The sequence below is a fragment of the Gossypium arboreum genome, chromosome 2 (genome assembly GCF_025698485.1).
Source record: "Gossypium arboreum isolate Shixiya-1 chromosome 2, ASM2569848v2, whole genome shotgun sequence".
Taxonomy (NCBI): Eukaryota; Viridiplantae; Streptophyta; class Magnoliopsida; order Malvales; family Malvaceae; genus Gossypium; species Gossypium arboreum.
The window spans coordinates 106,418,804-106,436,898 of NC_069071.1; the positions used below are offsets into that span (position 1 = coordinate 106,418,804).

Sequence of the window (18,095 nt, forward strand, 5' to 3'; positions counted from 1 at the left end):
TTTAACTTGTATCTCAATCCTTTTGGAAGCAAAAATTATCTACGGAACGCATATATATGTTACCTGTTCGAGAAGTTTGTTTGCTTGATCTTGATCCCCCTTAGCAGAAGCATCAACAGCCTGATAAATAACATATAAAAGTTAAGAATATAAAAGGAATTGGTATTGTATAAACGGCATCAGACATTTGAGAAAAGTGACATTGTGCAAATACAAAGGACTGGCATTTTGAAAACTCAAGACTTACAGCTTTATAATATTCTCCTTCATTATGCCCCTATACTCCTTCACGACTCTTCGAAGAACTTGGAAACTATTTTCTTCGTTTTTTTCTTCTTCTTCATTTTCATATACAGGTAAACATCGAAACAAGATAAACTAGAATTCACATATAAAGTAAACATCGACCGGTCAAGAAGCTTCTCCATGCTCTTATAAGTCAAGAGAAAGGAAAAGAATATTCATCAGTTCTAACAAGTTCAAACGTAACATAGTAAATAGAGAAATGTCATTCACAACCATTAAGAAACCTTCAGGATTATCATGTTCCGCAATGTAAACCACCATTAAAAGGCCAATGAAAAATAATAAAATAACATTAGAAACTTCATTTTCCCAAATAATGCAAGATAAATTGCACTAACAAAGCTTAGTAATTGTATATATGTTTAATACGAACTTAAGATCCTCTAAAATAAGGACATTGTCCATAGTTCCATACCTTTTGCATTTGTATCCACTGCTATCTACATGTTAAAAAAAATTAAAACTTGATTAGTAGTTAAACAAACGTACTATTGACTTAAAATTCAATTAACAATGATATATGATTTCGTATGAATTTGAAAGATGTAGGCTTACTAGATCTTGTAGAATCACGTCCCTTTCCAATTGAAATTCCTTTCCTAGCATCTTGAAAAGAAAATCTTCCATATCCTTGTACATAAAGTCCTCATTCTGACTACTGGATTCAAGTTTTTCACCCCAAAACAAAGATATTGGCATCTCCTTTGAGTCCACTTTCATAGGTTTGGTTCATGGATACGAACCATTAGCCAAAGGGACAGATTTGATATAACCTTTTTGGTCCCTTCACTATTTTAAATCTATAGTAATTAAATTTTACCTTTTTTACAATTTAATCTTTTTACCTTAATTAAGCAATAAACCATCAAAATTACCGGACCCAACTTCAATTCACCTATACTACGACTCTGTAATGATTTAATAAAAATATTTACGGCTTTAAATTATAGAAACGAGGTCTTAATATCTCGTTTTCAATAACCATTTGACTTTTGAACTGAACCATTTATACTAAATTTTAATTCAATTGTTTTAAATTCATTAAATCAAAATTCAGTATCAATAAATAAAATTATTGTTGACTCAAATAATTTAAATACTAATTATACGAATTTACTTGTCGGATTTGTGGTCCCGAAACTACTGCTTTCGAAACCACTAAAAAATGGACTGTTACATCACAATAAACAGAAGCAATGTCATTAAGAGAGAAAACAGATCTGAAAGCATCGAGCAAATTGTTCAATGCTTTCTCCTCATCATTTTGCAATCCATTCAAGCTAGAAACCTCCATTTAGTGGAAATAAGAAAGGATTCAATGTACAATTTAGGGTATAAATGACAAGATTTATATATTTAAACAAAGAATTTGTCATCCATGATCAGCATTAGAACATTATTGAAAACAAAATGGATTTGCAACAAACATTAATTACCAAAATCACCAGAAAATTAAAATCAAAACATAGAAAAGAAATTAAAAGAAGAAGAAGAAACAAATTACCTTTCTTGTTTAAGTTAATAGTAAAATAAAGTTAAATTTTCAATTGAGAAAGAAATTTCATAAATTCAAATCAAACTCAAGCATTAAAGACTCATATTTTTCAATTTTCAAGTTTTTGAATAGTTTAAGAAAAAAAAACCAACTCAAAAACTTAAATCAAGCTCAAGTATCAAAGACCCGTATTATTCAGTTTTCAAGAAGCTTGAATCTTACCTATGGAAATTGATGCTTACCTAGAGACGTGTTCAATGTTTTTGCCAAATGAACTTGTAAATTTGTGGTTTTTGATAGGTACGTTGGAAAGAAATTTTTTTAAATGAATTTGTAAATTGCTGAATAACCATTACATAAGTTTACAGTTGAATAAACATTTAATGTTTTTAACGAATAGATAAGGAATGAAGATTTTGTATCCTATGGGATGATTTGAACCAAACAATGAAATGGTGATCCTCTCATAATTTAGACGTAAATGCATAGCCAAAAGAAAGTTAAAATTTCAATTGAGAAAGAAATTTTAGAAATCCAAATAAAAAAATTTTTGATGCTTACCTAGAGACGAAATCAACGTTTTGACCTTTCCTTTCACTCAATTTGATAAAAAAAGATGAAAAGTGAAAGTTTGGAAGAAAATGATGAAAGAAAGTTGTCTCAAGTTTTTACCAAATGAATTTGTAAATTTGTGGTTTTTGACGAGTACGCGGGGAAGAATTTTTTTTTAAATGAACTTGTAAATTGCTGAATAACCATTTCATGAGTTTACCGCTGAATAACCATTTAATGTTTTCAACAAATAGAGAGGGAATGAAGATTACGTATCCTATGGGATGATTTGAACCAAATAATGGAATCGTGGTCCCTCATAATTTGGATGTAACTGCATAGCAATTTCCTTTAACCAAACATAGTGTAAATTGGCAACCAGATTGAGAGTGACACCAACTCAGTAAAACACTTAAGTAATATTATATATACACATATTGTAACATCTCGAAATAGGGCCTAAATGGAACAGTGGTTGCAAAACCATGAATTCGGGATAGAAAAGTTTATTGCGATTAATTTTATGATTTACCGAGTGATTAGATGCATGTGTTAGAATACCGATAAGAAATTTCAGTGATTGCATGTTCGATTTGCATATTAAGGCTTAATTGCAAAAGTTGGTAAATATGAGTTCTAAATGCTAAGGGATTAAATTGAAGAGTATAATTGAAGTAGAGGTCCTTAAATGGTAATTAGACCATTAGGTTTTCATGGAAAAAAATGGACATACATAGATAAAAATAACTTAAATTTTAATGAAGGGTATTTTAGTCATTTGGTAATTAAAAGATTAAAAAAGGGAAAAAGATGGCAAAAATGTGCTCATCTTCTTCCTTAGGCCGAATTTCAAGGGATCTTCATAGCTAGAGTTTGTTTCAAGCTTCCAAGCTCTATAGTGAGTGATTCCAAGCCCTGTTTTTAATGTTCTTTACATTTTTGAAGTCCTGGTAACTTGATTAAGCTTATTCTAGCAATAATTTAACCTAGGGTTTATATTTGAAAAAATACTCATAGGTGAAATGTGTTTATTTTGATGTTTTATAGTAGAATATGAAGCTTGAAATTATGTTAAAAAAATTTTGCTAAGCGATTTTACGTGAAAACGAGTAAAACCACATAATCAGTAAAAATACCTAATGTTCATAAGCACATGTTAGAGTGAGAATTTGATGTTGCCATAGAAGGGAAAATGATCAGCATGTTATAAAACATAAGAAAATATGATGAAGTTTAATTGCCGAGCCTTGGGGAAAAAGTATAAATATATAAAAGTTTAAGGGCAAAAGTGTAATTTTTCCAAAGTTTGAGTGAAGGAATGTTTTAATAAATGTGAGTATTAAATAAGCTAAATTTGTTATTATAGATCAAGAAGAATGAAATCTAGAGTTATACTGGGGAAAGAAAAAGATAGTGGACTAAATCGATATAGTTGATCTTATTTTGTTTCGAGGTAAGTTTGTGGTAAATAAATGCAATATTCTATTATTTCATGTTAATGTTTTTAATTTACAGCATGTTTATATTTATTTTATGAAATTATTCAAAGAAGACTCAAGCATGAATTGACGGAGAAGTAATTTCAGAAAGTCCCAGTTGAACCTTAGGAATGTGTAGGATACAAATGTCATGACATTAGGGTTTAAGGATACCATGTAAGACCATGCCAAGGCATGGCAATTGGTACGGTTTCTAAGGCAAGGATACCATGTAAGATCATGTCAAGACATGGCATTCATAAGTTACTATAAGGCAAAGGTCCCATGTAAGACCATGCCAAGGCATGGCATTGGTGAGTTCATAAGGCAAGGATACCATGTAAGATCATGTCGAGACATGGCAATGGTAAGTTTCAAAAGGATACCACGTAAGACCATGACAAGTCATGGCAATGGTAAGGTACCTGTGTATCCTTAGTATTCCAAGTGGTTCAACGGGAAAATTTAAAGGGAATATCAAGGTAAGGTAAGGTAAGGCGAGTTCATGCTAGAAGAGCAAAGGTAAGTATATAATGTTCATGTATGCTTGACAAGGAAAAAGGTAAGTAAAATGTATTACTAAATTTGATTAAGTAAGTAAGTATTTAAGTAAGTGAGTAAGTGAAGAAGTTTAAGATATGTCTATGACAATTAATGAAGTTGCATTAAGTAGTATCGTGCCAAGTAGTAAGATAATTCTTATGAATGTTGTTATTTATTTGCATGCAAACTTACTAAGCTTAATGCTTACCCCCTTTATTTTCCTTCTTTCTATAGTTTTTTCAAGCTAACTCGGGGATCGTAAAGTACGTCGGAGGTCTGGACACACTATCACAAGGAATATTTTGGTATAGCTAGACGTTTCATTTTGAGTATGGCATGTATAGCATCGTAGCCATTTTGTGTGTATGATCTTATGATATGGCTAATGAATGGTATGTAAATGCTTGATAATGATTAGCTATTGGAATGGCTAATCAAGGACATGTTTGGTGTTATGTATGCCTAAATGCTAGTTATTCCATGGAAATCATGAAAAATGTGAGATTAGCTTTAAAACAGTATTGGACAAAAATAATGATGTGAATTTGAAAAATCTCTAAAAATATTAGAAATGGATTTAGATAGTGAATGAGATATAGAATTAAAGCTTATTGAGTCTATTTTCATATGAAAGAAATAGAGTAAATAAAGGAGTTGTATTTTATGAGATATTTAAATTTTGGTGAGACAGGGTCAGAGTCATTTTTGAATCCCCTGTTCTGAATTTAGAAATTCACTAAAAATTGTACAAAAATAATTAGGAGTTATACTTTATATGTATAGATTCCTTATTGAGTATACTTTTAATAAAATAAACGGCATGGTTATTTGAATTCTGTACAGGGAGAAAATTAATTTGTAGTGAATAGAGGTTAGAGCAGTCGAACACTAAAATAGGGGAAAATTTAACTGATAAACTATACTAATTTGCTAGACCAAAAAATCCTAAAACAAATTTAGTAATAAGATATATGAATCTAGTTTCAGAGAAATTTACGGATTTGAATTTCGAGTTTCGTAACTCGAGTTATGATTTATTAAGTGACTATGACGCAGATGGATAGTTTATTTATGAAAGATGAAATAAATTGTTTTGATTTGTTTAAGTGATCGAAAAATTTTTATTGATTCCGGTTTGTTCCCGAACCATTTCGATTTCATATTTTAAGGTCTCGAGGACCCTTTTTAGGGACATATTGAATGAATGAAACTAAATTAATTTTAAAAGTAAATTTTTATGCCCCGAATTAGTAAGCTAAGTCCGGTAACGCCTCGTGCTCGACTTCGGTGACGGTCTCGGGTAAGGGATGTTACACATACATATATATAAGTATAGATTTACAACTGATGAAATTAATAAAATAAAAAATGTATAAAAATATTAAAGTAATGCTTTAGTTGAGTGGTAAATTAAAGGTTTTACTAATGCAATCAATGTGGTTTTATTGTTTTTCTTTTAAATGAAAAATATTAAAGTACACTTGAATAATATAACTTGTTTTAATTATGAGAGGGTATTTCCATAATTTAACAACTGAGTTGGTAACGCAATTGAGGGTGACACCAACTCAGTATACTTAAATAATAGTACAGATAGATATGTATAGATATATATACAACTAGGGGTGTTGAATCGATTAACCGACCCAAACTACCATTAACCGAATTAATGGACCCTTTTAAACCCTTAACAAACCAAGTTTTTTTCAAAAAAAAATTAACCGAACCGAACATTTTTGGTTAATTCGGTTATTTTTTGTTAAAACAAGTATAAAACATATAAAAAATTAACTGAATTAATTAACCGACCGATTAATTTATACTTCCAAAAAATTAACCGAAACGACCGAATACTTATATATTATAATATTATTTTTTAAGTTCAATTAATTCGGTTAACCGACTAATTTTGAACCGAATTAACCGTTAACCAAACTTTAAAAAAATTATTAACCGACCTCCGATCGAACTAATTCAGTTAACCGATCGATTAATCGAATTAATTTGGTTTTACCCGAAATTTACAAACCCCTATATACAACTAATGAAAGGGATAAAATGTGCAAAATAAAATTAAAATGTATAAGAATATTGAAATAAAGTTTTAGCCGAGTAGTAAATTAAAAGTTTTACTAATGCAATTGACGTGGGTTCATTCAAATCTCATCATATGAATATTTTGATTATTTTTTTAAAGTTAAAATACTAAAATATCCTCAAATAATAGTACTTATTTTATTTACGAAAGAGCATTCTCATAATTTCTTAATCGAGTTGGTGACCTGGTTGAGGGTGACACTAACTCAATCAATGGCTTAAATGATACTAGAAATTTTATTACACATGTATGCGTGTGGAAACTACAAATTTACAACACAAATATCTATTTAAAAATAACATATAATAAATACCCTTGAATATATTATTTATTTTAATTATGAAAGGACATTTCCGTAGTTTCCTAATCGAGTTGGTGACCCAGTTGAGGGTGACACCAGCTCAAGTAAGAGTTTAAATAATAAGATAGATATACAAGTAATGGAACTAATAAAATTAAAATGTATAAAAATATTAAAATAAAGTTTTAGTTGAAAAGGTATGGTGTGTTGAATACTAATTGATAATTGTTTTCCTAACTTTTCATTTTATTATTTTAAATTTTGAATAAATTATATTAATAATAAATGAAAACTATAAATATGATGTTAAAACTATTAAATTAGTTCAATTTAAAATTTATTATTAATTAAATTTACGATATTCCTCGTTAAATTAGTTTTTTCTTCATAAGCACTTCTTGTAGCAACTTTTTTTGTCAAACATTTTATCAAAACTTGCAGTACGCAAATTACTCTGTAATATTTTACTTATTTATTAATTGTTTACAAATAATTAAGGCTTTTATTTTATTACTATTTTTATTTATCGATTATTTTTTTAAATAAAAAATTATTTCTATAATTTTCAGTATAAAATACAATAGCACGAAAATACAACTAGTATATGTACGGCTAATTTTGCAACCATGAAAGCAGTAAAAGGATAAAATTTCCAAGTATTATAATGAAATCTGTAAGATAAAAATTAAACCAAAGCGTCGGATGATTGTTCCGGTTCGATGTAGTGGCTTAAGCCAAAATGAGCTAAAAGAAGGGAGACGTAAGTCAGCAGCTCTCCACCTTGCCGCAACGCTAGTGCATGCTCCTCCCACGAACAGTGTTTGGCTGCATGAATCAGCATTTTCATCCATATATGAGATACTATTTCCCATATGGTATCATAATCATACCTGAATTTGGCAGAAAGCTCTAGCAATTCTAGGGCAACAATATGTCCCCTGACTAGTACATCAGGTTCCGGCTCCTTAGCTCGTATCAAAGAACCATCATTATCATTAACTTTGAAATAGAAAAAAACCTCAGGATCCGCAATGGCAAGTAGTCCAGTGGAAAGGAGCTTGGTTGCTGCAGTTGTGTCCAGATCACCTACTTCAAAAAAATTTAAAGCCATTCTTTGGCTCTCTTTTCTGATCAGATCAGGTTTTTTTTTGTCAGGTACAAAACTTTCTTTTGTCGTTTCGCCAAAGTCTTTGGGTAGCATTGCTGGACGCACTAGAACAAGGTATAGCATGTAATCAGACAAGATATTGCTTATTCGACACGATGATGAGCGAACAGGTCGTCCTCTTTGAACAGCATTATAGTAAATCAGCTTGGTAGCAATATGAAAAATAAAGATGGTGCGCGTTAAACCTGCGGGCATTCCTTCCCTTGCACCCTTTCCAAGTTCCAGCCATGGCTGCAAAGAAGCATCCAGATCTATTGTTCTGAGAACCTCATCAATTGATGAAGAATTGAGGCGTTCCTTTTCCAAGCCAGTGTAGATGAATTCCTCGAGATAATGATCCACTTCCACCCAACTGATAATACTGTACTTGTTTCGAAGTTCGTTGGTGTCAATAAGATTTATTAGCCCAGAGAAAATCCCAATCCCGGGTTTTGAGCAAAAATCCTTGAGCACATCGTACCGTGCTATTTTTGGTGTTCCAGCCATAGACTTAATTGAACGCAACCTGGACGCAACCAGCCAACGGTACAACTTATACAGCGTGCCACCAGCAATGCCAAATCCAGTCATGGTCCAATAAGACCAAAGGTGCAGAAGAGCTGCCAAAACATCCAGTAAAATAGCCCCTACCAACAGCAAGTAGGTCACGGCGATGTCAACTCCTTCTATGTCTCTCTTGCTCACACCAATATTATTCTGTGTTGAGAAAACTATCAGTACGGACAGAACAGACAAAATGTAGAAACCGCGAAGAAATGCATTCAGTTTACGATAACGGTGCTGTACAGGATTCTTGGTGAAGAACAAATCATGAAAGAATTGCAGTTCAATTTTTACAAATCGGAAGGCTTCTTTCGCGGATTTGTCCTTCAAGTAAACATATTCGTCGAGATACTTCCTGGAAACCTTAAATGGGAGGTCCAAAAACAAGGGCTTAAATATTTCAAACGACACGCGTGCCTCTCCGAGAAATTTGACCGGTGGGCCCTCTAAAAGTTTTACCGTCCCAGCCGACTCGTACAATCCCGTTCTAATCATATCTCTTCCCTTTGATTTAAGCTGGTTGTGTTCTGCTTCAGAATATAACTCACTCCGGAGCTGTTCACTGCATGCGAATCTCAGCGCTACTATCCTTTCCAAGTACTTGAGAATTCCGCCGACTAATAGCGGAACAACCATAACATCAAGGTAGTGGAGGCTTCCATAAATCGGGACACCAACTTTTCGGAACTTGAAGTAGATGTACACTGCCTCTGCACCATTGGAGACTAGTCCAAGAAAATGTCTCAACCACAGCTCATTGTCTTCTAAAGAATAAGCCGTGATGTTAGCTGGGCTGCCAAGATGCCACAGAAGGAATGGAACCCAGAGCACCACAACTGCACTTTCCTTTTCCAAGGTGCCCCTAAGAATGGTGGTCATAGCCAATGTTGCAACCCAATCAGCTCCCAAGTATATTGACCACACGGTCGCTGCTACGTAAGGTAAAAGTCTTCCTTTGTACTTTTGTCGAACGTGTGCTGATATCATGAGAAGAAACTGCAGAGTAAGACTCAAGAGAACCAAACACCGAACTTCCCATTCGCTCCATGCTTCTTTCAACTCTAGGGAGGATGGAAGTTTCTCCAGCGCCCAATTTTTAATCTCCACGTAAACAAGCGACAGAGCAACTGACAAGATTTTCAAACACGTGTGGAATTAGAAAAACTCCATGAAATCTTAATACAGAAATTTATAAAACTAAATATTTTAATATTATTAAAGAAGTAATCATCTACAAAATATCAATATTTTAATATAATATTCGAAAATGTCTTTTATTATATTATAATTTTATATAAATTAATATATTCTAATTATATTTAATAATTTAAATAACTAAAATTTGATTATAAAAATTAAAAGTACATTATTTTAGAATTAAATGCATAAAATTACATGTAATGCACGTGCCATTAAAACTTATATATATATATATATAAAAAGTAAGAGTTTAGAATTTTTTTGAATAGACTAATATAACCTTTGTTGTATATTATATTATTGAACTAGCTTTCTTTCTCGCACAAGTTAATTGTGTATATAATTTTATAATATAAAATATTTATGATATTATAAATATAAATATAATTTTATAATGCTATAATTACAGCTCCTTTTGTAAATAGGTTAACTGTTCAGATAAAATGTAACAAAATGCAAATAATGATATGTTAGGAAAAATATAAAAAAATAAGTAATTAGTAAATATATATTTTTCAAGTTGGTAACATTATCATAATTTTTAAACTATATTAATGTTAAAAATTTAAATTTCATGTAAAATTTTAAATATATTTTTATTGATTGTTTTAGGGTTTCTAATTTTAAATAGTTTTAAATATTTTATAAAGTATTTAATTTTTAAAACATGTTTTTAGATAATTTTAAATTTCATATATATATTTTTTCAATAATGTTTTTAAATAGTTCGATTTTGTTTTTAAAATTTTTAATAGTATCTAAAAGAATTAAAATACATATAAATATTTTAAAAATTAAATGACCAATTAAATAATATATAATTTTTTAAAAAAATTAGTAGTATTTTTTAAATATTGTATAAAATTTAAATCAATATTCCAATAAAACTAATAGGTGTAATTCTTCATTAAAGTAAAATTATAAAATTCATAGTATTTTACCCATTTAGCTTTCCAATAATTTTTCATTAATATTTTTAATATTACATTAAAATGAGGTAAGGTAATCATGTGTTATAAATTATATTACAAAAATAATATATCTAATTAATATTCGAATAATTCATGACATAAATGTAACGCCCCTAACTCGAATCCGTCACAGGAATAGAGTTACGGAGTATTACCGGAGTTACCGATTCATTTATCAGATATTTCATTAATCCGATATTTTTTCTTTTCCACGTTCAAGTCTCGTATTCAAGTCATCCGGATCTTTATAAAGAAATTTGATCGTCATTTTCATTTATTTCATGTTATAATACATTCAACTAATGCTCTAAACAAAATTATCATTTTACCCTAAACTTTTAATTAATGACGATTTCATCCTTAGGTTAAAATAAAATAAAATTATTGCAATTTAATCCTTATTTCCAGCCGTTATTCTCACACAAATTGATAACAACCTATGAATTCTATAAAATGTCGAATTTTCCATAATTTCAACACTTTTCAATTTAATCCTTAAAACATGTTTTTCCCGATCTTGAGCTAAATTAATAATTTCATTCAATTTTGTAATTTAAATAATAAAATAATCCATTTCATGCAAATTGGTCATTTCTAACTTTTTTTACAAAATTGCCCATAAAATTTTACTTTTATTCAATTTAGTCCATGAGTCTAAAACATACAAATTAGCCATGCTAGCTGAATATTCATATATATTTTCCTCCTCCTCCTCTCCATTCCACATCCTTAATTTATATAACATGCAACAAGTAACATTATCAATAATTTCACTATTTACTTATGTATATTCAAAACTGTCCATTTGCGTCATAGTCACAAAATTATTTATATCTTAAGCTACAGAACTCAAAATTAAGATCCGCAAATTTTTCCATAAAATTTTCAGAATTTTTGGTTTATCCAATAAGTACAGTTTATTCTTTAAAGTTACCCCTGTTCTGCTGTCTGACAGTTCCGACCCTTCTTCACTAAGAATTAATTATCTCATCGTACGAGATTCGGATGATGTTCCCGCTTATTTCTATTGAAAATAGACTCTTTAAGGATTTTAAACATATAAATTTAATCCCTTAATTATTTTTCTCCAATTTTTGATGATTTTCCAAAGTCATAACAGGGGAACCCGAAATCATTTTGACATTGTCTCACAAAACTTATTATATCTCATGATTTACAATTCCATTGCTTACACCGTTTCTTCTATAAGAAACTAGACTCAATAAGCTTTAATTTCATATTTTATTCATCCTCTAATTATATTTCTACAATTTTTGGAGATTTTCCAAAGTTAGACTATTGTTGCTGTCCAAAACTGTTTTAGTGCAAAATGTTGATTTTCATTTTGCCCCAAATTTCACAGTTCATACAATTCAGTCCTTACTTAATTAACCCCTCAATTAAACTAATTTTCTCAATTAATACTTTTCATAGACATTATAAGTTATTTCATAACTATTGAAATTCAGAATTTCCACATAAAACTCTAACCTCAAACTCTTTTACAATTTAGGTCCCAAACATTCACTTTCTATTCAATTCTAATAAAATCAGCATATAAACAATTTAAAGCTCTAATTCTATGTCAAATCATCATATAATTCCAGCACATATTCATAGAAACTTTCAATTTCTTTCATAGAATCAAGAACTAATGAATTCAACAAATGGACCTAGTTGTAAAAGTCACAAAACACAAAATTTCAAGAAATAATCAAGAATTGAACTTAATTGCAGTAAAAATATGAAAAACCAGCTTAAGGAACTCTTCCATGGTGTTTTTGCTGATGAGAATGCAGAAAATAAAGAGAAATCTAGATAATTCCACTTTAGTCCTAGCTTTATTAAGTAAATTTTGCAATTTTCCAATTTTGCCCTTAATTCCCTTATTTTCTTGGTGATTTCATGCTCTTGTTGTCCAGCCCAAATAGACCTTGGGTCTATTTTCCTTTAAACCCTCTTTCTTTTATCATTTAAGCTATTTAATCATTTCCCACAATTTTGCATTTGATACAATTTAGTCCTTTTGTTCAATTAGCTATCAAGACTTTAAAATTTCTTAACTAAACTTTAATACTAACTTATTAACACTCCATAAATATTTCTAAAAATATTTATGGCTCGATTTAAAATTCATGAGGTCTCGATACCTCGTTTTCAATTTTAATTATTTTAATATATATATATATTTTTAGTATATTTCACTATTTCAAAATTTTTCCTAACTTCACATTTAACTTATACTCACTAAATTAATAATATTTCCTACTCATTTGTCGGATTTAGTGATCTCAAATCATTATTCCGACACCACTAAAAATTAGGCTGTTACAATAAATTCAATTACACAGTAAAGATAAAAAAGAAAAGAAATACCCGTATAGAGTGTCATTGTTGCAAAGTCCAAACCAAGTTAAGCTTTCACAGCCTAAAACAATTGAGTTATCAAAATATTGAAGTTGGGAACATGTTTTTTTATACACATGGTCATGGAATCAAACCAATCTCTTAAAACAAGTAAAGAATTATATTTAAATGCTTTTGTATCCCAAAACAATGAAAAAATTAATGTTTTATTGACGTAAATAATGTAAGTTCATATTCAAACATTTTTACCCATTTTTTTTGAAATAAAAGATTAAAATATTATTAGGTAATATAACTTATTTTAATTATGGAAAAAGATATTCGTAATTTCATCAATCGAGTTGATACCGATTGACTCGTTATATCAATTCACCAAAAGCTTAAATAATAGTACGATATACAATTGATGAAGGTAATAAAGTATGTATAATAAAATTAAAACTTTAATTAAGTGATAAATTTAAAATTTTATATATTAATATAATTTCAATTTTTTATTCTTTTAAATAAAAGGACTAAAGGGACTTAAATAATAATAATAATAATAATAATAATAATAATAATAATATAGATGAAAAAGGGTGACATGTTGCAATGAGTGACACGCCGAATCAAATCAACCTCTAAAAACAAGTAAAGAATTATATTTAATTAAGATTCTAAATGTATTTGTACCAAAAAGAAAATAATCTCTATCATTGAGAAAGAGTTGCAAGTTACAATGAGTAACACATTCAATCAAATCAATCTCTAACCACAACTTAAAAAAATTATTATTGAAAATAAATAGAAAAAAATTGTGATTTCACGTTATTTTTATCTTTTTTCAATAGGAGAATGATAAATTAAATTTTTCTCTTTATTTTTAGCATTTTTAGTTGGATTTGATTTTTTTTCAGGAGGAAAAAGCTGAAAATCAGGAAGAATATCTGATTTGTTATTTTCCTATTGCAAAATGATATGAATGACGTGGAATCACAGTTTTATATAATCTCTTCTCCTATTATTGATACAATAAGCGATCGAACCTTTTGATTTCTCCGAATTTTTATATGGTGTCGAAAAAATTGAATTTGAATAGTATTTAATAAAAAATATTATTGATATTATTTAATAAAAATACATTAAAATAGATAGTTGAAGATTAAATTCCTACATATTATAATATTTCTTTATATGGTGTCCAAATATAATTTTATAAACAAAACTACACCGAACCGTCCGCTATATAACTAAAACGGTATATTTTTTCATTTCAGACCTTGGATTAATTACTATGTAAGTCCTTAAATTTTTGGCCCAATTCTAAATCTCTAGTTGTGAACTTTTATAGTTTAGTCCCTATATCATAATTAACTATCAATTCAATAAAATTAAAGAACCAAACTTTAATATATTTTATACTAACATTATCGATATTAATTAATAATATTTACATACTCGAACATCGGAAATGAGACTCTAAAACCACTGAAAAACGGATTGCATACTTAATTTAAATTTTTTTTGTTAACATGGCACTGAACCATCAGCAATCAACGTTGATGTGGATCGTCACATCTATATTTGTTGGCTGACATGGCATTTGTTAATGGCCACGGCAATATTGTTGTTAGTTTTAAATGGTTAACGTTGGTCAAAGGACTTTCGTAAATCAGGTACATACCTGACATTTGAGAGTGTCCTAATCGTCCCATCGTGTATCCTAATTTTAACAGTACCAATACCAATTACCTTACTGGATGAATTGTTTCCCATGCGCACAACTCCACCTTCAACTAAACTGTATGCGGAGAACCATTCTCTATTGGGACACATGTGGAAAGAACATCTCGAATCTAGAATTCACTCGGACGTGAGCTTGGAGTTATCACTCGTTGACACTAACAAGAAATCATCACCACATTCATCGGCCAAATTAGCACCAACTACATCTTCCTCGTTACACTCAGCAGCTCTTTTATTTCGCAGTTTATAACAATCTGCTTTGACGTGACCTAACCTTTTACAATAGCAACACCTTTTGTCTTGTTTCTTTGATGCTACCAAAACGGAAGGTTGCCTATCTACCTTCCTATCCAAACCAAACTCATTTTCGAGTTTGTTTCTACTCAACAATGACCCTTCACATCTTTTTGAACGAGAGTTTGTCTCTACCATAAATCAGTGTCTCCCTGAAAGACTTGTATGAAGAGGGTAAAGAGCACAATAATAGCATAGCCTGATCTTCATCGTCAATATGAACCTCAACGTTCTTTAAATCATTTAAAAGAGTAATGAATTGACTGATGTGATCTCTAAGAAGCTCACATTCGTTCATACGAAACGTAAATAGACTTTGTTTCAACACTAAACGGTTAGCCAAAGACTTAGTCGCATAAAGAGTTTCTAACCTTTTCCACAATGCGGATGAGGTCTTCTCCATCAATACCTCCTGCAATACCGTATTCGTGAAGCACAACTGGATTACAGACAAGGCCTTTCATCAAGCTCTTCCCATTCTATTTGATTTAGATTCTCAGACTTTTTCTCTATAACAACCTTTTTGCAAGCCTGTTTGAACTAGAATTGTCATCATTCGAACTTGCCATAAATTGAAATTTGTCTCACTATCGAACTTCTCAATTTCAAACCTTGTTGCTACCGTCTCTGAACGGGCTGATCTATAAAAATTGAACTAGCTCTAATACCACTTATTAGGATCGACCCGATTTAAGCAACGAACAAGTAAAAAAAAAAAAAGAATAAATTGAGAAATTGAACACAAAAATTTAACATGGAAAAACTCCTCCAAAGAGGATAAAAACCACGAGCAAAGATAATTTTACTATAATGGAAAAAGAATGAAGAGTACAAAAGATGGAGATAAAAACTAAACCCCGAAAACCCGAAAACAAAGAACCTTCAAAACGTAAACACAAAATTTTCTAAATGTGTTATAAGTTCTAATATCTAATGGGTGTTTTTCTAAGGTTGTAAAAGAGCCTATTTATAGGCTAAATTAGCAAGTCAAATAAACTATGCTAATAAATGCTAAATATATTATACTAATAAATACTAAATCTTCTAGAAAGAAAATATATTTTTGTTTAACTTGACTTGCAAGCAATCTCTTAGAATTTGGGTCACACAACTCTAATATACATATTATAATATTTCTTTATATGGTGTCCAAATATAATTTTATAAACAAAACTACACCGAACCGTCCGCTATATAACTAAAACGGTATATATTTCCATTTCAGACCTTGGATTAATTTCTATATAAGTCCCTAAACTTTTGGCCCAATTCTAAATCTCTAGTTGTGAACTTTTATAGTTTAGTCCCTATATCATAATTAACTATCAATTCAATAAAATTAAAGAACCAAACTTTAATATATTTTTATACTAACCTCATAGATATTCATTAATAATATTTACATACTCGAACATCGAAAATGAGATTCTAAAACCACTGAAAAACGGATTGCGTACTTAATTTAAATTTTTATTTGTTGACAGGGCACTGAACCATCAGCAATCAACGTTGATGTGGATCGTCACGTCTACATTTGTTGGCTGACATGGCATTTGTTAATGGCCACGGCAATATTGTTGTTAGTTTTAAATGGTTAACATTGGTCTAGGACTTTGTTAGTTAAAATTGTCAATTCAATGGCTCAATTGGGTGCAAAAGGTTAGAGGAATTTAATTGAATGTTTTTTGAAAAAATTCAAGATTTTATTGTAACAATAAATCTATATTTAATTAAGATTCTAAATGTCCGCGTAAAAATAAAAATTCTCTAAAACTTAAACTAAAAATTATTTTATTTAATTCTAATGTATATATTATATTTTACATTATTATTAATATATTTCTACAAATACAATGATACCATTTTTATTTTTTATTTTTATTTTTATAGCAATCATCTTATTTTATTTCATAAATTTTAATAGCCTAACTTTTCTTTTAATATATTTATCCAAAAATAGAAGAAAAGTGAGAAAGGGGTTTAAAAGCTATATTTTCTTTATTTAATTCTTAAACCCTTGAATCGAAAAAAATGTTAACCCCACAATTTTCAAATTATTGCAACAAAGTACCAACTACATTAATACTCAGTAATACTTTATTTTAAATGCAATGTGACGCGAAAATATTTATTCTAAAAGTGGTGTTAAATAAAATGATATTTGTGGGGAAGGAAACTATCACTTTTTAACCTTCTTTGATGGTAGTACATACAAGTATTTATATGCATATTGTAGACACCAAATTTCGTTTGGATAGAACCTTATGTGATGACTTAATGGTCGATATTTACTGTTTAAGGTGTGATTTGGATTTGAATCGTACTAATCGTATTTATTATTTAGACTTTATCTTATTCTTGTAATTCATAAAAAAATATATTAAGATGAAACTAAAATATTTGTAATAAAAATTTTTTAACTCGGGGTTTAATAGTGAAATTTAAGAGCCCAAAAAATTACTCAATTTGAATTCACGCTAATTTGTGGGCTCTCTAAAATTGAAATTGAAGCCATTAGGGCATTTTAATTTTTAGGTTTTGTTTAAGGTCATTTTATGGATTTAAAGTGTATTAGGCCTTTTGATATTTAAGCCTTTTACTTTAATTTTAACCTTATTTCATTACATGTTTATATTGCTATATCTTATTTTTAACCTTTTGGGCTAGATAATCGAAACTGTGGATATGCCCATGCTTTGTTTGGATTTTGGAGAGGCTTATTGTACCCTTTTTCATTATTATTATAACATTTTTAAATTATATATTGTTTGTGCAGAAAAAAATTAGGGTTATGGGATGCTATGATAATTATCAGGACAAGTATATATTATTTCAATTCAAAATTTATCTTAAAACAATCATCGATATATAGTCAGTCAATAATCATACTATTCGTAAAAGAACGGAGCTTAAATCAAGGTTATGAAACTCTAAAATCAATTTAGAAACAAGTGGGGACTAAATCGATACATAACACAAAATCAAGGTAAATATAGAAAACAAGGATCACACGGTCGTGTGAGTTATATATTGTAACATCCTGAATTTTAA

At 29.6% G+C, this 18,095-nt stretch overlaps 1 protein-coding gene across 1 annotated transcript; it reads right to left on the reverse strand.

Moving 5' to 3' along the window:
* Nucleotides 1-7,303: 7,303 nt before the first annotated feature.
* Nucleotides 7,304-13,136, reverse strand: LOC108466220 (uncharacterized). Its single transcript, XM_053021418.1, has 2 exons — nt 13,032-13,136; nt 7,304-9,611 (listed from the first exon to the last, which is right to left on the reverse strand). The coding sequence occupies exons 1-2, from the start codon at nt 13,045-13,047 to the stop codon at nt 7,459-7,461; spliced, it is 2,169 nt and encodes a 722-aa protein (XP_052877378.1). The 5' UTR covers nt 13,048-13,136; the 3' UTR covers nt 7,304-7,458.
* Between the last annotated feature and the right edge of the window lie 4,959 nt (nt 13,137-18,095).